The sequence below is a fragment of the Lathyrus oleraceus genome, chromosome 5 (genome assembly GCF_024323335.1).
Source record: "Lathyrus oleraceus cultivar Zhongwan6 chromosome 5, CAAS_Psat_ZW6_1.0, whole genome shotgun sequence".
Classification (NCBI taxonomy): domain Eukaryota; kingdom Viridiplantae; phylum Streptophyta; class Magnoliopsida; order Fabales; family Fabaceae; genus Lathyrus; species Lathyrus oleraceus.
The window spans coordinates 19,316,793-19,340,619 of NC_066583.1; the positions used below are offsets into that span (position 1 = coordinate 19,316,793).

Here is a 23,827-nt window from a genome sequence, read left to right on the forward strand (position 1 = left end):
CTTATCTGAGTTATTGGTGGTTGTGTTTTTTCCCGTCTTTGTACACACTCTTTCATTGAAGATCACATATTTATTGCATATCATCTTTTTTACTTTCACCATTTCAAAGTTGGTAGTCAAACTCATCCTCGCCATAATTCATGAAAGTTCACTTCTTTGGTTTGTGATCATGTTTATTCATGTCTTGATCACTAATATATACACATTATGCAATCGAAAACTCTAAGGTGTGAGATTTTTACCTTTTTTTGCACTGCATACCCCTTACGATATTTCGTGCTCTAACGGAGCCAAGTGACCTCAATTGATTAAGTAAGCTGGTGAATTGAGTATTTGTTTCCAAGAACTGCTTTAGTAAGTCTGACTGCACACTTAAGTTGTTGGCTATCTCAACTAATGTTTCATTCATACACTCTCCAACACCATTTTGTTAAGGAATTCCTTGAACAATTCTTTCCATTTTGATCATATACTCTTAGAAGAACTTCTTGAATCAGGTGTCTTGATATTCACCATCATTGCTAGTTCTCAATTTTTTGATCTTCATTCTTGTCTCATTTTCCACCATGACTTTCCGTCTCTTGAAAGCTTCAAATATTTCTGACTTATGTTTAAAAAGGTATACGCATAACTTCCTAGAGATATCATCAATAAAAGTAACGAAGTAGTGCTCCCCCAAATTGATGGTTCAGTTGTTGAATCCCAAATATCAAAGTGAATAAACTTGTATCTCTATTTCTTTGGAGTTCTTCCACTTGTCAGAAAAGTTGTTTGTCTTATGCTTAACAATTTGACTATTTTAAAAAAAAAATAATGTAATTTTTTAAAATTTTATTTATAGCTTATTATATAATATTAAATTACAATTTTTATTTTTAAATTATATTTTTGAAAAAACTCACTAATTTTTTTTTATCTTATCATGCTGATTTCTAACTCAACTCAAATCCAGGAAAATATTTTTAATTAAAGAGACATGATACAATAAATTTCATAATTAACTTATTATATCATCTTGTCTCTCGAAAAAGTGGATTAAAACATGATATGATCAATTATCTTATTATGTCTTTTATTTTATGCACCAAACCGATTTTAAAATCTCTAACAATTTTTTTATATTGTATATATTTTTATAATTCTATCGATAGATTGCATAATTTAGTTTGTGTTAGTTTGTTTTATTATTTGTTATAGATTTGTGGATTAAAAATAAATCTGTTAATATATATGCATTTTGAAATTAGTTTAAGACTAGCATATTTACTTTTACTTTGAATTATTTAAATATATTATTAAATAAAATTAAATAATTCATTATAATATATTTATTAATATTATTATTGAAAAACATTTAATTTCATTTAATTTGTCTAGACTTAGTTCAATGGTTAGAATTTGAATTTGTAACTTCAAGGAATATGGTTCAAATTTCTTCTAGACAACATGCCAAAAATTGTTGTAAATAATAATTTTTCATTTCCTAAATTTATAAAAAATAAATAAATTAAATTTTGTTGGGCTTTGTATGTGGGCTTACTAGGATGGGTAAATGAGCCCATATTTTTAACATAATAAGTACCCTATTTATAGGTTTTGCCTCATTTTTATTTTCACACAAAATATTGCAGAATAGAATAGAGACTGCTCTGAAGAAAATCACAAAATATTCTGGTAATCCTAAATCTCTACTTTTTATAATCTAAATTTTTTGTTCATGTTGTTGTAATTTAAGATTAGATTAAAAATTGTATGAGATTGAGTTAAAAAATTTATCAATGAAATTACAACTATATATTCATTGCTTCATTTTCAATTTTCATGTTGTAATCTAAATTTGTTGGTTGAATTTTATATGAATTTCTGTAGAATAACTACCTAGTTCTCTTTTTTTTGTTTTGTTAAATATATGAGTATATTGTTGGTGCATTTTATGATGATACTATATAAATTGTTTTTGTAAATAAAAATGTTGAAACTTAAGTGTTATTGTAGCACTTTTCATTAATTTAATATTTTTCTTTTTTTCTTTTACTATTTAATGTATTTTAAAATATTATTTTTTGTTTCTCTGATTATTATTTTTAATTAAAAAATAGGGAAAGAAAAAAAAATATTATTAGAATTTAATAAAGTCAAATTTAATATTGAGTTAACACTTTATGAATAAAATATTTGACTAATATTAAAATTTCATTCAAAATAATCTACTTTTTATTTTTTAAATATTTAATCATTTACTACATCATTAAAAAATAGTATTAAAACCTTTTAGTATTTTTTCAGTCAATAAAAAATAATACTAGTATTTATTAATATTAATATAACCTATTCAAAGCACAGCTATACTTGCAAACAAAAGTGAAAATTAATAATACATTTATTTATTTATTTATTTATTTATTTACAGAACTATTTATTTATATAAAAAAATACAATAAATATATAAAATACAAAAACGGTGGAAAGTGTTATGGTTGGTTGAATGTTGACCATTAGAAAACGTTAAAAAAAATTTAATTTATTTATTTATTTATATTTTTATTTTGACCAAAATTGACGAATCAATTCACTTCATTTAAAATTCTAGTAACTTTGAAAAAGTAACTGTGTCACGTTTTACCGTGGTCAAATTCATGTTTTTACTCTTATTAGTTAAATTTGTTAATTCTTGCTTAAACGTCACTTGTCTTAAACAGTGATTAAAGCAAAAGTTATAATGATAGTTTACGTCGGTATAAATATAATAATGTGATTTTCAACTTTAATCACTTTTAATTAGTTTAATTAATTTAATTAACCTTTGAGTGATTAAACTAAAAGAGTTATAGTATATTCCAAAACGAAAAGATCATGTGATCTGTCTCTCGCTGGAGCCATTTCTGTCCGTTAATAATAAGATTCCATCTTTTTGTTTTCAATTATTATTATTTTTAAAAAATAAAATAATACTAGTATTTAATATTATTAAATAGTAAGATATTTTTTTAAAAGTGAAGAAGTTGCTGATTATGGAAGAAGAACACAAGAACAAACAAGACGATTACTTCTCACAACTCAGAAAAGTGATTATTTGAAAAGTGATTTTGAAAAGTGACTTTTTTTTTCGATCTGTATTTTCAGGTATTTAATTCAATTAAGTGATTATGAATTTAAGTTACTTTTTCACGTTTTGTTGTTGTTATTACTGTGATTGATTGATTATGGATGTATATGTGTATGTATATATTCTCCATCAACCTCAACCTCACGAGTCTTATTCTCAACTACCACAGTTTCTCTTCTAATACACTGTTAGTTGGATTCATTCTTGTATTGTACTGTATGAACTAAGCCGTTTTTTCTGTCTCACTCACTCTCTTTCACTCTCTTTAATAGTCTTTTTAATTTCGTGATTTTTTTTTTGTATAATTGTAGATTTGTGTGGCTTGAAGGTGAATCAGTGTAGGAATAATCAATTCAAGGAAAATGAAAGGTGCGGTTCTTGTTGCAATTGCTGCTTCCATCGGGAATTTTCTTCAGGGTTGGGATAATGCTACCATTGCTGGTAATAATTCTTTTTTTTCTCTTTATTTCTTCTAATTTGGTTGTTTGTAGATTTGATTAGATGGTTGGTGATTAAATTTACATGGTTTTTCGTTGAATTCTGCTTATTTTTGTTTGCAAGGTTTTTTTTTTCTTTGTTTTTCATACTTGTTATGTTATTGGCTGAGAAAAACTATCTGATTAATTATGATCCAGGCTAAAATGAATTTGATATTTGAATCGTTGATCTTAAGGTTAAGTGATTTAATTTGCTGCTTTTGTATCCACTGAATCGGATCTAGGACGTGTTTGAATTGGCTTATTTCAGATTTCTTCTGGTATAAGCACTTCTGAGAATATTTCATTTAAGCTATAAGCTTGTGAATCCAGCTTATAGCTTATGTGAAAACAGTTCAACTTCATTTTATACATAAGCACTTATATGATATAAGCACTTAATTAAGATGTTTGAATTGGCTTATTTCAGATTTTCTTCTTGCATAAGCACGTCTGAGACTTTTTCATATAAGCTCTAAGCTTATGAATCCACGTTATAGCTTACGTGAAAACAGTTTAACTTCATTTTATATTTTGATATAGAAATAGCTTGTACATAAGCACTTATAGGATATAAGCACTTAATTAAGATGTTTGTTTGAACAAGGTTCTAGTATGGTTCAATTTAACAAGCAAAGTGTTTCAGCAGGAATTGTGTGGTATGAATTGCTTACTGAATACTCGTTCTTCGTGTTTGTTTGTAGGTTCAATTCTTTACATTAAGAAAGACCTTGCTCTGCAAACAACTATGGAAGGACTTGTGGTGGCCATGTCTCTGATTGGAGCTACTGCCATTACGACTTGCTCTGGTCCTATCTCAGATTGGCTTGGTCGGAGACCAATGTTGATAATCTCATCCGTGCTGTATTTCTTGGGTAGTTTGGTAATGTTATGGTCTCCTAATGTTTATGTGCTGTGCTTAGCAAGGCTGCTTGATGGATTTGGTATTGGCCTTGCCGTAACTCTTGTTCCGGTTTATATATCTGAGACTGCTCCCTCCGATATAAGGGGATCGTTGAATACACTTCCCCAGTTCAGTGGTTCAGGAGGCATGTTTTTATCATATTGTATGGTTTTTGGGATGTCATTGAGTGCCTCCCCTAGCTGGAGAATAATGCTCGGGGTTCTCGCTATTCCTTCTCTCTTCTTTTTTATATTGGCATTATTCTTCTTGCCTGAGTCTCCTCGGTGGCTCGTGAGTAAAGGAAAGATGCTAGAAGCTAAAAAGGTTCTCCAAAGATTGCGCGGCCAGGAAGATGTGTCAGGTAATGTTATTATCTCCAAATCAATTTTACAAAACATTTGAAAATAGATAGACAGTGAACTTGTTTTACATGTTTTTAGTGTTATATGTATTGTGCTGTTGATACCATTATTATACTAGCTTATTATGACTATTTATTGATGATTTATCTGCTATAACTCTGAATTAATAATAAAGTTTAGATGGAACCCTCTTTAGGGATTATTCCCATCGTGTATTTTGTGTTCTAAATCGTTTTCATTTCTTCACACATTCTCGTTTCGCATTTTTATTGTTAATTTGTTATCATATATCATTTTATCAATTCATACAGGTGAGATGGCATTGCTGGTTGAAGGTCTTGGGATTGGTGGTGATGCATCTATAGAAGAGTACATAATAGGCCCAGATGACGATGTGGTGGATGGCCATGAACAAACAACAGAGAAAGACAAGATCCGGTTATATGGATCTCAAGCAGGTCTCTCTTGGATAGCAAAACCTGTAGCTAGACAGGGTTCTGTGGGTCTTGTGTCACGCCATGGAAGCCTTGCAATGGATCCTCTTGTGACCTTATTTGGAAGCGTTCATGAGAAGCTTCCCGATTCAGGAAGCATGAGAAGTGCTTTGTTTCCAACTTTTGGAAGCATGTTCAGCACGGCTGAGCCTCATATTAAAAATGAAAATTGGGATGAAGAGAGCCTACAAAGAGAAGGTGAAGACTACATGTCAGATGGTGCTGCCGGGGGCTCCGACGATGATTTGCATAGTCCTTTAATCTCACGTCAAACAACTAGCCTTGAAAAAGACATGCCGCCTCCTCTTTCCCATGACAGTATGCTGAATAGCATGAGGCGCAACAGTAGTCTCATGCAAGGGTCAGGTGAGCCAGTTGGTAGTACCGGGATTGGTGGTGGTTGGCAGCTTGCATGGAAATGGTCCGGTAAAGGTGAGGACGGGAAAAAGCAAGGAGAGTTTAAAAGGATTTATTTGCATGGGGAGGGAGTTTCTGGATCTCGACGTGGATCCATGGTATCAATTTCTGGTGAAGGCGACTTTGTCCAGGCCGCTGCCTTGGTTAGCCAACCCGCACTTTACTCCAAGGAGCTAATGGGCGAACAACCAGTTGGGCCTGCAATGGTTCACCCATCTAAGACTGCTTCAAAAGGGCCCATTTGGAAGGCTCTCCTCGAACCAGGGGTCAAGCATGCATTGTTTGTTGGGATTGGAATTCAACTTCTTCAGCAGGTAATGTTTAGTTACTATTCGTAAACATCTGAAATTCGAGGTGTCTTTTCCAGGTAATGACTAACACTAAATTCTTCATGTTTGTGCAGTTTTCGGGGATAAATGGAGTTCTATATTACACTCCTCAAATCCTTGAAGAAGCCGGTGTTGCAGTTCTTCTTTCAGATTTGGGTCTTAGCTCAACGTCCTCGTCTTTTCTTATAAGTGCTGTCACAACCTTGTTGATGCTTCCATCTATAGGCCTAGCCATGAGGCTTATGGATGTCACTGGCAGAAGGTACGTTACTACCTGTCACAATTAGTTTTACTAAATTAATTTCATTCAGAAACGCATTTGTAAAACGCTAACTCAATATGTATCATTTGCAGACAGTTACTACTTGTCACAATTCCGGTGCTGATAGTGTCACTCGTTATATTGGTCCTTGGAAGCGTAATAAATTTTGGCAGTGTTGTCCATGCAGCGATCTCAACTGTATGCGTCGTGGTTTACTTTTGCTTCTTTGTTATGGGTTATGGACCAATTCCAAACATCCTTTGCGCAGAGATCTTTCCAACTAGAGTGCGTGGGCTCTGCATTGCTATCTGTGCGCTAGTGTTCTGGATTGGAGACATCATCGTCACATACTCACTGCCTGTGATGCTCAGTTCATTAGGACTGTCCGGTGTGTTTGGCGTTTACGCAGTTGTGTGTTGCATCTCTTGGGTATTTGTGTATCTGAAGGTTCCTGAAACAAAAGGCATGCCCCTTGAAGTCATCTCCGAATTCTTTTCTGTTGGTTCAAAGAAAGCCGAAGCTGCCAAAGATGAGTGACAGAATTTGTTATATACTTGTGTAATTTTTAGTTGGCAAAGCCACCATCTCTGGTATTTATAGATTTTGCTTGTCTTAAGTTTGTGATAAGGAGTATATCTTCTAGCTCAAATATTATTCTTTCAGATAAAGTTTTGCAATTCAAAATTGGGAATAGCCTTCTGGTTTTTCAACTGAATGCATGTTTAAAGTGTTTGACGCACAGTTTGCCGAGATTTCTTAGTTAACATTGTCACAAGGAGATACTCTGCACCGGTGTATAAAAAAGCTGTTGAGTCATGTGGTAAGGAGAATTTTGGTCTGATACAGTTATTAAATTAACTGTCAACAACTACCTAGTGATTAAATAAGGGAGGAACTTTCTCAACCCCAAGTCAAGTCATTTGGGGTGTACAAATCTGGAAAAACACAGTTTTGTGCTGCTTATGTGTATTTTCGGACAGATATAACCTTTGTGTGCCAGTAAAGGAAAGATGAAGTAGTGATTTTTGAAAAAACTTTTTACAGAAGCATAATAAAATTGATTTTAGAAGAAGAGTGAGTTAGAAAATTGGTGCATTGAAGTAAGTAGCACAATGATCCTTTATATAGGAAAATATTTCAACTAAAAAGAAAACAATTCCGGTGTCTGACCGGTCCCGCTAATCGATTAAACTTAATCAGAATAGAAAACCATAATTTAGGTTCGCTACATAATCGATAACTAGCTTCTTAATAGATTAGGAGGAGAACTCACTCCTTGATTAATTTGAAGAAGACATTAATCGATTAGGCAACAAGTTTTATTTTTCTAATTGATCATAATTGTTTTTTGATCCATGAAGTATTTGACAAGTTTAGTTTTTAGAAGAAATATGAAATAGATAAAAAGCTTGAAAGCATTTTAGTGTGTGTGGGTTTGCCTTAGTACTGCAAACACATCTTTATCACAACTTAATTTTTGATCTTTGGTATTCAAAGATTTTTGAATCCTCTTGCATTAAGGGAAAATACACATAATGTCTAGGGCTCCAAAGAAGTAGGATGAAAAAGACATATTTATCATTTATTTTTATGATTTTTGTTATAAAAATCATATAAAGAAGACACATTTTTATTTTCACGACTTTTTTTTAATAAAGCATAATAGAGCAACATTACCACTTTTATCACAATAGTCACATCTAGGTATATTACATTTAAATATCCTATTAACATGAAAAATATTACCAAAACTCTTAACATTGTTATTTGACTCATAATTTATATCAGCTTTATTATAGGTTGTTAATTGATTAACTAGAACGAGATTCAAATTATCTCTCCTTTTTATAAATTTATTAAGTGTTATACAAGTTATCAATTTTATTTTATTTTTAATTTTATTTTTCATATTCGATAGGTTTTCTAGAATTCCATAAGAAAGAGAAAAAGTGGAATTAAAATTTTGAATTAAAAGAATTTGTTTTTCTCTAAAGACACCCTATTTCTTTCTAAAGGTTTTCTTTTTCTTTTCAAGAGAAGAAATAATTGACTTAGAGACATAAACATTATTTTTTTAATTTTTTAATTTATTTGACTTACCATCTAACATTTTGCAGAAGAGGAAGAAATCATTATAACTTCAGAATGTGGATTATTTATCATTTGTGTTTTATTTATAAAAAAATGGAACCTTCATTTTTATTATTTTTTAAATTAAAAATAAATTATATTTTTTTCTCGATTAAATGTACCAATAGAGGAAAAAAGTTATCTAGTTTTTACCTCAAAACTTTATCTTTTATTAATAAAATATTATTTATCCCCATAAATCAAATTCCATTTGTTTTTTTTATTGTCGTTGTTGTGAATATATGACTGAGTAAGAATAGTTTCTTAATGTTGTTGAAAATTTGACTTTGAAGATTTATGTCAAGGTTCAATTTATCCCGTATATGGTATGTTTGGACCTGAACATCAATCTTCAACGCCGTATTTTAAAAATAATAACCATTTATGTGCATTTTTTTATGAAATTATCTTGAGAAGATATTGCAATCCAAAAAAATAAATGGTAAATTGTAAAAAAAATTGAAAAGGAAACAAGACAATGTATAGTTTCCTTTTTAATTTTTTTTATCATTAACCATTTTCTTTCTTTTGGTTGTTATATAAGTCATCTATTATCTCGGTTGGACAACCAATTGAGAAGAAAACTTCCTCGGGGACACACTTAAATGGTTGTTTAAAGAGAATGGTTGTTTAAAGAGAATAACAAGAGTTTCACAAATTAGTATAATGAAAGGATTTCTAAAGACGGGAGTGCATCCGAGACAATTAAATGAGTGTCATATATGTCTAAATTTAATGTAATTACTTGAGCTATATATGACATTACTAAATTTTACTTTTATATAAAAAGGACGATCATAATACCATGTCAAATAGTGAGGTTATGGTTGAAACTCAATCCATGTACTTCTCTAGTTCCAAAGATAAGAATCTTGTAATGACATTTAGACCGTACTTTGGGATCATGAGGATATTTAAGGGATTGATTATATTAGATTTAATGTGTCTTTATTTAAATTCAAGTGGATTCATAGTAACACCGGTGTACAAATTATTGAATTAGGATTCACATGGGTTGACTTTTGCAAGACAACTTATATGAACGGACATTTCATCATGGCATCCCAAGAAAATTAAGTGTTTTATATCACTGATCCTTCTAATAATAGATGATTGATTTTTCTACAAGGAAAGCACATTCCTGCTAGTGACGAAAATCAAGATTTAACTCTAGATATTTCTGAGACATCTTCTTTCGCAACACACATGCGTACCTCATATGCAGAAGATGATTCAGATGATTTGCGTGTTAGTCGTTATGATCATCAAAAAAGGATGTGGGAGAACTAACAAGTGAATATTTTATATGACATAATATATATTTATAATACTAAAACGTTCACTTTACTTTTAAATATTTTTTATTAATGTTTAATTTTTTTCCAACTTGTAAAATTGTGGAAGGATAACATATGTTGCATGATTATTGTCTATGTCGGCATTGTTGATTCATGGAAGCGGGTAATCACTTTATCCATGCATTTAACTTATTTATGTTAGTTGTTTTTGTCGTTGAGATTGGATGTTTAACTATTTGATTTATTTCGTGTTGTTGTTATTTGTTGTTGTGTTAGTAAAAGGTTTAACATTGTTGTTATTGTAATCAAAGTTAATATTGTTATTGTTAGTAAAAGCCTTGTTGTTGTTGTCCTTGAGATTTAAGTTTTACTATTGTTGTTGTTATTGTTGTTGAGATTTAATGTTTAAAGATTTAATATTGTTATTGTTATTCAATGTTTAATGTTGTTTTTGTTGTTGTTATTGTTGTTGTTGGAACAAAATTGGTTAATACCATATCCTTTAGGTTTTGATGATAACAAAGTATTTAAAGAATAATTGGGTATTCTAATATATATTTAAGTATGTAGGATTATATCATTAAGAACATATGAAGAAATGCTTGAGGAATCTAAATCTGAAGATCGAAATCTGGCTCTGAAGATCACTTTTGAAGACTCTGCCTCTGATGGAGATCCGAAATCTAAAGAAGTTAACTTTGAAGAAAGTTTGCCTCTAGTGACCCGAGCTCTGAAGCTTCAGAATTCAAGAAGAGGACTCTGATGTGATCAGCCTCTAAAGAGTGAAGTCTGAAGGAAAGTCAACCTCTGAAGTGGAAACTCTTCTATCAAGGCAAACTCTGACAGACTCAGAGCCATTTTGATCACTGAAGACTTAAGGAAATATCTCTGTCTTGGTTGATTGAGCTTCATAGGATCATTCCTCTGGTAGAAAGGTGTTTGATTGATGTGTCTAATCAAGTACAAAAGTTAACCAACCTTTTGGTTAAAGTCTTCAACGTCTATTTTCTCTCCTCTCTATATAAGGAGCTATAGAACTGAAGAAGAAGTCCATCAAACTTTATTACAACACACTGCTACAGACTCTGTTCATTGATATTCCAAGAGAAATTACTCTTTCAAATTTACAAGACTTAGAAAATCTTAACTTTGTGTATATTTTAGAAGTTCTTAAGTCTAAGAGTCTTTCTAAGTTGTATTTTGTCTACACATCTGATTGCAGATTAAGTGTAGTTGTTACCCAAATCTCTTAAAAGTTTGTTAAAGAGTCAGAAGTCTCTTGTTTTAGTGCTTGAACATTTAAAGTCTTTACCTTGTGTGCTAGAGGAAGAAAGTATCAACCTTGTGTGTTTGAGCAAGGAAGTCTTGAGCTTGTGTGATTGAGCAAGAAAGTCTCAAAATTGTGTGTTTGAGAAAGGAAGTCTTATACTTGTGTGTGTAAGCAAAGAGTGCTTGAGAATTTGTAATTAGTTTGGTTATGGTGAAATCCCTTGGAAGTACAAGGGGACTAGACTACTCTTAAGTTGTGAGAGGAACCATGATAAACTGCTTGTGTTCTTGCTTTTACTTTCTTGCTTCTTTACTTACATATTCCGCTACTCTCAACTCTGATCATTCAAATCAGATTCTGGTTCAAAATTTGATAAGGTCCTTCAGAAGTCAAACTAGTTTTCTGAGTCGGACTCTAAACCTTGTGTTCAAACTATGATAAAGATCCACTAGAAGTAGAAGCTTAAAAGTCTTTAAAAAATCCAACACAATTCAACCCCCTTCTTGTGTTTTTCTTAACTTCAGTTGGCCTCAAAGAAAGGTCAGTGTTAAACACTTAACAGTTGTGCATAAAAGATCCTGAGAAAAATACAATGGTTGATGAACTTGAAATAATTAGTTCAAGTGGGGGTTCTTCTCCTCGTGGTGATAATAATCATGATCAAAGTACATTTGAAAGAAACAATTATATTGCTAGATCTCCAACATTTAGTGTAGACTGGATTTGAATGGTGGAAATGCAAGATGTACACTCACATCATAGGTCTTGATGATGAGTTGCGGGATATCTTGGAAGATGGTATTGACATTCAAGTTAATGGTGTTGGAATGGTGTAGGAAAAAAAGTCTCTCACACCTGCTCAGAAAAAGATTTACAAAAAACATCATAGAGTAAGAGGCATCTTGTTTGATGCTCTATCTCATTCTGAGTATATCAAGATCATTGATAAATCCACTACTCAGACCATCTTTAAATCCCTATGTCATACATATGAAGGGAATCAACAGGTTCAGGAAGCTAAGGCTAATCTTCTGGTTAAACAATAAGAGATGTTCAAGATGAAGGAAGATGAGGATATTGAAACCATGTTTTCTAGGTTTCAAATTCTTGTGCCTAGCTTTCAAGTACTAAACAAAGGTTATACTACCCCTGACCATGTCAAGAAGATTCTTAGGAGTCTTCCTGTCAAATTCAGAGCCAAGGTAACAACTATTCAGGACTTAAACTCATTAAGTCTTGAAAGTCTTATCATCAATCTCTAGATTCATGAGATGAAGTTCAATGCAGATTAACCTGACAAGGAGTCAAAGTCCATTACTTTAAATCTTATGGAAATATGAAGAAGCTTCTCAATCAGAAGCTTTTGAAGAAGACTCATATAATAAGGAGATGGCCTTCATCATTAAAATGTTTCAATACTTGGCCAAGAAGAAAAACATATTCTATGGTAGAAGTAGTGGCTTCATAGGATCAAGCTCGAGAGATAATAAAGATGAATAGAAGGGTTGCTTCAACTGCAAGAAGTTTGGTGACTTTATTGCTGAATGTCCAGAGCTGCAAAAAGACAAGGCAAAGAAAGGAAGCTTCCCAAAGGACAACTTCATAAACAAATTCAAGAAGAGTTTCATGGCTACATGGGATGAACTTGACAAAGAGAAAGACTCTAAGAAATATGAAGAGCAATCCAATCTTGCTATGATGGCTCTTACATCTTCTGAAGCAGAATCTGACTCAGATTCTAGTTCATAATTTGAGGAAGATGAGGTATTTTATAAATTATATTGTTCTAATTTGATCACCTTTATTCAAGAACTTATGAGTAGGTGTCAGGAAAAGGCCAAACACATGAGAACATTAACAAAGAAATATAATCTTTTAAAAGAGGAATTAAAATCCGTTCAAAACAAGAATGAAACTCTTGAGAGAAAAATATTGCTCCTGTTAAAGATGTATTTGATAAAATTCTTGATAAGCATGAAATATCTCTACAAGATTTATTTTAATTGACCTTGAAAGAACCAAACTTGCATCCATGATTTATGGTGTAAGTAGGAGCAGAAGAGAAGGCATGGGTTATTGTAAAAAACTTGCTAATCTAATGAATGAAACCTTGATTAAACCCTCAGATCCTTCCTCCTCTAAATCTACTAAAAAAAGTTTAGACTATTATTTTGTACCTGAATCTAACAATGCAAATATTTTGAACCAATTAGAATCTAAAACTGCTGAGTCAAGGGTTTTGAAGAAACCAGAACCTGAGACTCTAAAGTCAAAGGCTCTGATGTAATCAGAACCTAAGACTCTGAAGTCAAAGGTTCTACAGAAACCAGAACATGAGGCATCAGGTTATAAAGTTCAGAAAGGTTCAGAACCCAAGGTCAAGACTCATTCAAAATAACAAACTTTCAAATCAAAAGTCTTGAATGATTCTAAACCTATTTTATATGAGAACAAAGGTACAAAATAAGAGAAAACCTGTCAGAAATAATCCTAAACGATCCATAAGATTATGGTTACCTAAATATGAAATCATTTTTTCTACAGACATGCTTAAAGGGAGAAGTAAAACATCAAACCTGGTACTTGAACAATGGTTGCTTTCGACATATGACGGGAGAAAGACATATGTTCCAAACTCTCACTCTGAAAGAGGGAGGAACTGTGGGATTTGGAGGAAACTAAAAAGGGAAGATTATTGGGACATGTACTAATGGTAACTTCTCTTTATCTATTAATGATGTTTGGTTAGTAGATAGACTGAAACATAATCTACTTAGAATAAGTTAATTTTGTGATAGTGGTTATGGAGTAATATTTAATAAAAACATTTGTACAATCATTAATGAATCTGATAAGTCCGTGGTGTTCAAGGGTAAGAGGAAAGACAATGTTTACAAAATCAATTTTTTGAACCTGATTAGAAGGAAGTTTGCCTTCTATCAGTGAATGGTGAAAAATGGGGTCTGACACTGAAGGTTAGGTCATGCTAACTAGATATTAATCTCCAAGCTTAGCAAGTTAAAACTTGTTTAGGGACTGTCAGATCTTAATTATCATTCAGATGCCCTTTGTGGAGGATGCCAAATTTGGAAAATTAACAAAACCTCTTTTAAATCAAAGACCATTATCTATACCTCTAGACCTTTATAACTGCTTCACATTGATTTGTTTAGTCCTATTAGCACTTCATCAATCAATGAGGAGGAAATTTATAAACTACAAAACACATTAATATTGTATTTGGAAATAACCAAAAACGACCCGTGGAGAAAAATATATGAAAAAAAAGGTCGGTATTTTTTGATCTTCTATATTAATCTAGCCTCAATGTAAGACATTTATCTTGATATGATACATGTGGGGAAAATGTGTGCGATAATGTAATTGAAAGACTTCTGAACATTCAAGAAAAGACGAAAGATGATAAGAATGCTCATCTAGATATGGTGGAGATAGGTATATAACAAGAGTTAACCCTAAAAGAAATAGGTCAAAGAATATATTATCCCCCAGCATGTCACACTTTGTGTAGAAAATAAAAATATGTTTTTGCGATTGTGTGCAAGGTATTAAAGTTCCCTAAAGATGCTCATCAAATGTCAAAAAACTTGTATCAACGAAAGATATTAAATTAGTTGGATTAAAATTTCATGATTTTAATGTTTTGATGCAACAACTTCTACCAGTGGCTATCTGTGGCATTTTAACAAAACAATGTATAAGAAACTATAACTAGATTGTCCTTATTCTTTAAATTATATATGTAACAAAGTCATTGATTTAAAAAATTTAGATGAGTTGGAATATAAGGATGCAATTATCTTGTGTCAACTGAAGATGTATTTCCCTCCGTCATTTTTGACATTATAGTTCACTTAAATGTTCATCTAGTCAAAGAGATTAGGTTTTGTGACCCAATTTATTTAAGGTGGATGTATCAAGTAGATAGATACATGAAGATACTTAAAGGGTATAATAAGAATCAAAATTGTCAAAAAGCTTTGATTGTTGAAAGGTACATTATAAAAGAAGCTATTGAGTTTTGTTTGAACTATTTATCAAGATAAAATTATATAGTAATTCTCAAGTCTTATCATGATGGAAGATATGAAGGTATCGACACTAACGACTTAAATTTTAAGTTAATGGCACGAGATATAGTTCTTCAATCACATTTGTATATATTGAGTAACTATGATAAAGTTCAACCTTACTTATCCATTCACAAATGACTTATCAAGGAAAAATTCTCCTAGATGAGTGAAAAATGGTTGTTTAAAGAGAATAGCAAGAATTTCATAAATTAGTTTAATGAAAGGGTTTCTAAAGACGGAAGTGCATTTGAGATAATTAAATGAGTGTCATATATGTCTAAATTTAATGTAATAACTTGAACTATATATGAAATTAGTAAATTTAACTTATATATAGAAAGAATGGTCGTAGTACCATGCAAAATAGTGGGGTTATGGTTGAAACTTAATCCATGTACTTCTCTAGTTCCAAAGATAAGAATCTTGTAATGACATTTTGACTGTACTTTGGGGTCATAATGATATTTGAGGGATTGATTATGTTATATTCAAAGTGCATTTATTTAAATTCAAGTTGATTGATAGTAAAACTGATGTACAAATTGATGAATTATGATTCACATGGGTCAACCTTCGCAAGACAACTTATACGAACGAACCTTTCATCATGACATCCCAAGCAAATTAAGTGTTCTATATTGATGATCCTTCTAACAATAGATGGTCGATTTTTATACAAGGAAAACATATTCATGCTAGTGATGAAAATCAAGATTTAACTAGATATTTTTTAGATTTTTTCTTTTGTAACACATGTGTGTACCTCATATGAAGGAAATGATTCAGATGATTTTCGTGTTATTCGTTATGATCATTAAAAAGGGATGTGGGAAAAATAACAAGTAAATCCTTTATGTGATTTAATAATATATATTTATAATACTAAAATATTCACTTTACTTTTGAATATTTTTTATTAATTTAAATTTTTTCCAACTTTTAAAGTTGGGGAAGGATAACATATGTTGCTTGATTATTGTCTATGTCAGCATTGCTGATTCATGGAAGCAGGTAATCACTTTATCCAGGTATTTAACTTATTTACTAATGAAATATTATTTCTCCCCTAAACTAAATTCTAATTGTTTTTTTGTTATCGTCGCTGTTGTGAATATATCACTGATTAAGAACAGTTTCTCAATATTGTCATTGAATATTTGACTTTGAGATTTATGTCAGGGTTCAGTTTATTCGGTATATGGTATGTTTGAATCTGGACATCAATCTTCAACGCCATATTTTAAAAATAATAACCATTTATGTGCATTTTTTTCTAAAATTATCTTGAGAAGATATTGCAATCCAAAAAATAAATGGTGAATGGTAAAAAAATTAAAAAGGAACAACACAATGTGTAGTTTCCTTTTTAATTTTTTTTACCATTAACCATTTTCTTTTTTTGGGTTGTTATATAAGTCATCTATTATCTCGGTAGGACAACCAATTGAGAAGAAAAGTTCCTCATGGACATGCTTAAATGATTGTTTAAAGAGAATGGTTGTTTAAAGAGAATAACAAGAGTTTCACAAATTAGTGTAATGAAAGGATTTCTAAAGATGGGAGTGCATCCGCGACAATTAAATGAGTGTCATATATGCCTAAGTTTAATGTAATAATTTGAGCTATATATGACACTAATAAATTTTACTTCTATATAGAAAGGACGATCGTAGTACCATGCCAAATAGTGTGGTTATGGTTGAAACTCAATCCATGTACTTCTCTAGTTCCAAAGATAATAATCTTGTAATGACATTTTGACCGTACTTTAGGGTCATGAGGATATTTGAGGGATTGATTATGTTATATTTAAAGTGCCATTATTTAAATTCGAGTGGATTCATAGTAACACTTGTGTACAAGCTGATGAATTAAGATTCACATGGGCCGACCTTCGTGACACAACTTATATGAACGAACATTTCATGATAGGATCCCAAGAAAATTAAGTGTTTTATATCACCGATCCTTCTAACAATAGATGGTCGATTTTTCTACAAGGAAAGCACATTCCTGCTAGTGACGAAAATCAAGATTTAACTCTATATATTTCTGAGACATCTTCTTTCGCAACACACATGTGTACCTCATATGTAGAAGATGATTTAGATTATTTGCATGTTATTCGTTATGATCATAAAAAAGGGATGTGGGAAAACTAACAACTACATATTTTATATGACATAATATATATTTATAATACTAAAATGTTCACTTTACTTTTGAATATTTTTTTTTAATGTTTAATTTTTTTTCCAACTTGTAAAGTTGTGGAAGGATAACATATGTTGCATGATTATTGTCTATGTCAGCATTGTTGATTCATGGAAGCGGGTGAAGTTAGCAGAAATATAGATACATGCCCGAACATACAACAGAGTCGCCATCGAACTTTATTTATTCCCGAAGGAAAGGGAAAACATCGATAAAATCCGGGGGAAAGAGATATGATGGGTAAGGAAGTCGGTTATGCAAGGGGAAGGTATTAGCACCCCAAACATCTATAGTACTCCATGGGAACCATTTTGATTGTTCTCACTCGAATGGGTGTTAAAGATTAATTACGAAAGAATGAGGGAAAGGAAAGGAATAGATAAAGTTTTCGGTGAAGATTAGGGCCCTCATGCCTACGTATCCTCATAGTGCAATGAGGAATTCAGAGCTCCGTAGTTCAAATAACTAGTGATGGGAGATGAAAATAAGTGTGATCAAAGTATGGTCTGAACCAAAGGGTGATGTTGTTTGAACTCCAACAAGGGGTGAAATATGAACCCAAGAGTAAAACTGACATGAACCAACAAGTGAGGGCCTACAACACTGTATTGGAACAACCGAAAAAAGATTGAATTAAGCATTTGGTTACATAGTACAAACAAATCTTGGTTCACAAAGAGGTATGAGGTGGAGCACAAAAAAATATTGTATTTGACTCAAAGATTAGGTATATCACATGAAGTGAATGAAGGTAGCATATGGATGAATCATAAAGGTGAATGGAATGAAGTGACCAAAGTCATAGAATAGAGTATCTGGTGATAAGTGACTGAAAATGTATAATTTGAAACCAAAAGTCAAGGTATATTGGAATCCATAGGAGAAATGAGATTCGTACCATAGAGGGAATCAAGCATCTTGGCCAAAAAAGAAGAAATTAAATGTTTGGGGACAATCCAAACAACTTTAGGCACAAATGCAGACTATTCATTAGGCGTCCTAAAAGGGTGTATATGGGTATCCAAAGAAAGTGTATCTGATTTCAAAGAAACGGTATGTCACTGGAGTGAATGGTTTATGATCAAAGGTAGGGATCATGAAAGATATGAGTGGTTCCCTAGGGCGGAAGGGGGAATAATTAAAAGTATGTTCACCAAGGATTCGAATCCTCGTGCCTACGTATTCTCACTGTGCAATGAGAAAATCAAATCAATTATAGTTCGGAACTACGAAAAGAGAGAAAGGGATTGAGACTGATGAAAAGTATAACTCGCACTAAAAAAATGGTATTAAGGGAACTCAACGTCACTAGCTTCGAACCTAAGAGCAAAACTGGTAGGAACCAACAAGTGAGGGCATACAACACTGGTGGAACGACCGAAAAAAGATTAAATTAAATGTTTGATTACATAGCACGAACAACTCTTGGTTCACAAGACAGACTATTCATTAGGTGTCCTAAAAGGATGAGTATGAGACTCACAAGAAAGTGTTGTTGGGTGCAAGAAATAATATATCACTTGTTGGGGGAACAATCAATTCGAGATCAAAGGAGAATAATATCTTGGATGAAGGAATAAACTTTGAACCAAAGAAAGAAAGAGGTATTGACTAGGACGTGGAGGAAACTAGGCACACCCATTCCTGTCACAACAAATTAAATGTTTGGGGACAATCCAAACAGCTCTTGGTTCACAAGGCAGACTATTCATTAGTCGTCCTAAAAGGATGAACATGGAAACCAAGGAAAAGTGATATTTAATCTTAAAAAGACGGTATTGATTGATGAATGAAGAATGATTGATTAATAAATAGGGTAGATTGATAAATAAGATAACTCATGAAGAATCTGAATTCTCCTGCCTACGTGTCCTTATTGTGCAATGAGGAAATTAGAGCTTTCGTAGTTCAACCTACTAGGGCTGAAAGCAAGGATGATTAAGGAGGAAAGAATGATAGAAATGATTGAGAGTGTGGAATAGACTTGATAGTTATTTGATACGAATCACACTAAAGTCTATGAGTAAAGGTGAATACGATGAGCGCTGGGTCATTTGTCCCATACCCAAAGATATCCAGAATAGGGGTAGGAATTCTCTAGTCCCATTCCTTCTGTACTATTTAAGGCTCGTAACATGTAACTCTCATCTTAACTTTCAAAAGGAGAGAGGAAAATCTTTGTTGTTGTTCTTTGTACTTGAAGATGACCTTATAAATCGTTCAATTTGAATTGCACTAAAGTCTATGAATGGAGGTGAATACGATGAGCGCTGGGTCATTCATCCCATACCCAAAGATACTCAGAATGGGGGTATGAATTATCCAGTCCCATTCCTTCTCCATTGCTTAAGGCTCGTGTCGTACAACTTAAATTATGATTGGTAAGATGTTGATGTAGTCCTTGCTCGTTGCACAATGCTTTGTGAAGAGAGAGAGAGACTTGTCAATTGTATGATTCGAATTGTGCTAAAATATATGAATAGAGGTGAATACGATGAGCGCTGGGTCATTCGTCCCATACCCAAAGATATTCAGAATGGGGGTAGGAATTCTCCAGTCTCACTCCTTCTCTATTACTTAAGGCTCATGCCACACAATTCTAACTTTGATTCGACAAACTCTTGTAGTTTGCCACCTTTGATTGCTTGTATTATCTACTGTTTGGTATGACTGAGGATGCTTTGATTGAAGATCTTGACTTGAGGCTTCGAGCTCCACAACTTAGAGAAAAAGTCTTATTAAATGACCAAGGGTCTTTTGATCATTCAACTTAGACTGTGGGATTATACAAGTTCAAAGGATTTAGTTTATCAAAATTTATTTGGAATTCACATGAAATTCAGTTGGAATTCAATGTAAGTTTGTTAGTTAGTTAGAAGTTAGTCGGAAATTCAGACTTTTGTGAAATGAAAACCGAAACTCAGATTCAAAAATCCCTTTCCCTCCCTCTTTTTACTACACTAACGTAACCGAAATGTATTTGAAAAAAAGAAAGAGATGTCCTTCTGTTGGTGTATTGAAGGAAACTTTTATTCTTTTTGTTTTTTATATTGTATGCAAAGATTGAATCCATTTCCATTCATAATAAAATGTTGGATACACATATCTCCCAAGTTGCGCAACAACAATCTTCATCTTCATCCCTCCAAGCTCTTTTCCGGGTCATCCCGAGCAAAATCCTAAGGGACATGTGAATGTTGTGACAACTAGAAGTGGTAAACATGTTAGGAGTTATGTGGAAAAGGATAAAAAGGTTGAGGAGAGTTATGGTAAAAATGTAGAGATGGAGGAAAATATACCAACACCACCTGAAAAAGAGATTGTCGAAGAGGTAAAGAAGGAAACACATCATGTTACTCCTCCTCCCTATAATCCACCGATTCCATTTCTGCAAATACTTGCGAAGTCTAAGACAAAGGCCTAGTTCATAAAGTATGCAAAAATATTAGATAAGATTCACAAAAATGTACCATTCACTGAGGCCTTGTCTCAATACCTAAGTGTGCCAAGTCTTTAAAAGAAATCCTATCTAAAAAAAGTATTTTAAAGGACCATGAAACTAGAGCAACTTTTGATGTTAAGAGGGAAGGTTGACCTTTTAGGTGGGGGATGAAAGGATTAAATCCATAATGACTAATCTCCTAACACAACCCTTATACAATGGTTTCTTGTTTCTTAGTCGACGTGATTAGTACATGTGTGGAAGCCAAACCTGAACAACCGACACATGATATAACCAAATCCACCCCCACCGATTCAGAAGTATGAACCACCCCGTAGAAGGAAGAAAATGAAGAGTAATGGATACAAGAGATGTTAGATAGGTGGACATGGATTCCTAAGACCTCTAAGCCTAAGGTTTAAGGACCAACTTTTAGGGAACTATCATTGCTTGCACTCATGTAGTCTAGCTAAATGACTTCAAACAAAGTGCTATGTGGGAGGTAACCCACCAAATTATATGTTTTATCTTTCTTTTGTTTGATTATTTTTGCAGGAATAAAAAGAAAGTTACAAAAGAAGCATCTTCTCCTACCAGACGATATGCGTCAATAAAAGGATAATCCGGAAAATATTGAGCAAATGATGCAGCAGTTTATGCTTCATTTTCCGCCTCCTCCGAAAGGTGTTATGTAACTTTTCTCTTTGCCCTCTTATTTCTTATTATGGAACGTTGAGAATAACTTTTGGTTTAAGTTCCGGGGGGGGGGGGGGGGTATTTCCCTTTAATATTTATTTCTGCACATTTTTATTTTATCATATTATATGTGTTTGATTATGTTTCTAGCTATATATAAACTACTTTGAAAATTTTCTCAAATTTTGATTCATTTTTTTTTGTAAATTATTAACTTAATTGAGTAAGAAAGTATATAGAGATTTAGGGATGAAAGGTTTCCAAAATTTTCCTAAAAAGTATATCAATTTGACTCGTTTTGTGCCATACTCTTCGATTTTTTAGAAGTATTTTCTGGTTAGTTCTATAAAATAGTCTGGCATACTAGAAATTCGCAAGTTATACTTATTTAGTTGAAGAAAATGGAGGTAAAAGGAAACTGCACATATTAAGTTGGGTAACCCTTACCCGATTACTCAACTGAACGATGGTTGAACCATAACGTCGAACCCAAAAATGTAATAATAAATAAACACACATTTCTGTGTACAATCATTTGCAAATAAAAAGGCAACTAGTTTGCTCATGTGTGGTAAATAGTAAATAAACTCTCAATTAGTTTTGTGTAGTTTGTGATGATTATCCCTATTTTATTGCCTTAATTTGATTGTTAAAAGAACGGAGAGGGGAGAAAATTGATAAGTGAAACTTAGGTACAAAACCATAGTTGAAATGGTATCTAATGAAGGAGAATTTTGGTCCATGTTTACGGGGCTTGTGTCCTTACAATGCATATATAATTGATCTAGTACAAGGGAATTCGATCCAAATCTAATAAAAACTAATTTAACATATGAGTACTATTCATTTCAAATTCATAAACTTTGCATGCTTCATTACCTTGTCCTCTTTTTTTGTTTGTGAGATGAGTTGCTTCAGGACAAACAACAATTCAAGTTTGGGGGAGTTTGATAAGTGGTATTTATACCACTTATTTTTGTGTCTTTATCAGTATTTGTTATGCTTTCTTTTCCTTGTTTTATTCTTCTTTTACTGCTTTCTGGTATGGTTTTTATGTTTTCATCTAAAAAAGAGTGTCAAGAGTTGAAGCAGAACGAAAAGGACCGAAAAATGTAAAAAAAGGAGTCTCCCAGTACAAAAAAATCCCATGGCCAACACACTTGGGCCGTGTTGGCACTAGAGTTGCCTCCCATATGAAGAAGTAGAGGATAACATAGGTCGGTCGTGTTCCCTTACACTGCCTGTGTTGTCTATGATAAATCTCACCATGAGTGAGTAGTCCTTTAGGGACACGGGTCGTGAGATCTATCGTATGGAAAACCCCGATTGAGTCATTTGTATCAAAATACTGAGAAAATAAGAGCAATCACTATTTTATAATCTGAGTACTTAAATATATTCGTGTTAGTTGCGAAAGTAGAGACAACTCATATATGAATATACTGAAAGGTAATGATTCGGTATCCGAAAGCGGATTTCTAAAAACCGAGTTTGAGGCACCATTGACAAGATGTCTCACTCTCAATTGATGAATCCGCATAGCTTCTCTTTAAACATGTCTAGTGCACACGTTATGAAAGTAGGTGTTGTACAATTTTGTCTAATTTTTTATAACTCGCTCTGTTTTCTCATATTCAATTTTGGAGAATCAATTGGATATGTCGGGATAGATAATCACATGCCCTCATGTCCTATTTTTTATTCTGTTAATTTATTCACCTGCATTGAATCCTCAATATTTTGATCACGTTAGCTACACATTGCTAGAGTAAAAATTGGTAATCAAACATATCTCTTCATGACTCAATATCTTTTGTACTATTTTGCATTGCCATGCACTTGCGGATTACATCAGCAACCCCTTGAGGGATCTATACTTTAAGGAAATATAATTGTGTCCTCAGTAACTTCAAGTACTTTTAGCACAATCGTGGGCGCTTGATCCAAAAGAGAGAATCTTGCATTTTAGGGAATCAGATGCTCCAACAATTTCCATATATGTGTTGATGGATGCAACCTGCTCCTAGGGTCAATTCGTCCATCAATTTTTTCCAGTGACTGTGGCCTGAACTTTCTGATACAGGGGTCCTCGTATTTCGTCAGATATAGGTTAGGGCCCCAGAACCTCCATTTCTTCCGTGGGGCCGTCCTCTTGCTGACGCAGTTAAAGTTTAAGGAAATTGTCATCCAAGGCCTAATTATAGAGACATAGGTTGTCCATAGCGACTCTCATCTCCACTATGGCATCTTTGTCATCGCCGAAGTTGCTGCCGACTGAGGTTGTTGCTCGTTTGTTCACCATACTCAAATGGGGCTAAAGAGGTGGGCAACAA

At 32.8% G+C, this 23,827-nt stretch overlaps 1 protein-coding gene across 5 annotated transcripts; it reads left to right on the forward strand.

The window, feature by feature from the left end:
• Positions 1–1,607: 1,607 nt before the first annotated feature.
• LOC127088357 (monosaccharide-sensing protein 2) lies at positions 1,608–7,060 on the forward strand. 5 transcript variants are annotated; one of them, XM_051029314.1, is made up of 6 exons: positions 1,608–1,674; positions 3,418–3,547; positions 4,287–4,847; positions 5,160–6,073; positions 6,163–6,350; positions 6,443–7,060. In XM_051029314.1, the coding sequence occupies exons 2-6, from the start codon at positions 3,469–3,471 to the stop codon at positions 6,885–6,887; spliced, it is 2,187 nt and encodes a 728-aa protein (XP_050885271.1). In that variant the 5' UTR covers positions 1,608–1,674; positions 3,418–3,468; the 3' UTR covers positions 6,888–7,060. The 5 variants fall into 5 exon arrangements, with proteins under 5 accessions (XP_050885271.1, XP_050885270.1, XP_050885272.1 ...); XM_051029313.1 differs by lacking the exon at positions 1,608–1,674 and adding an exon at positions 2,956–3,123; XM_051029315.1 differs by lacking the exon at positions 1,608–1,674 and adding an exon at positions 2,975–3,123 and having other exon boundaries at positions 3,435–3,547.
• Positions 7,061–23,827: the final 16,767 nt, after the last annotated feature.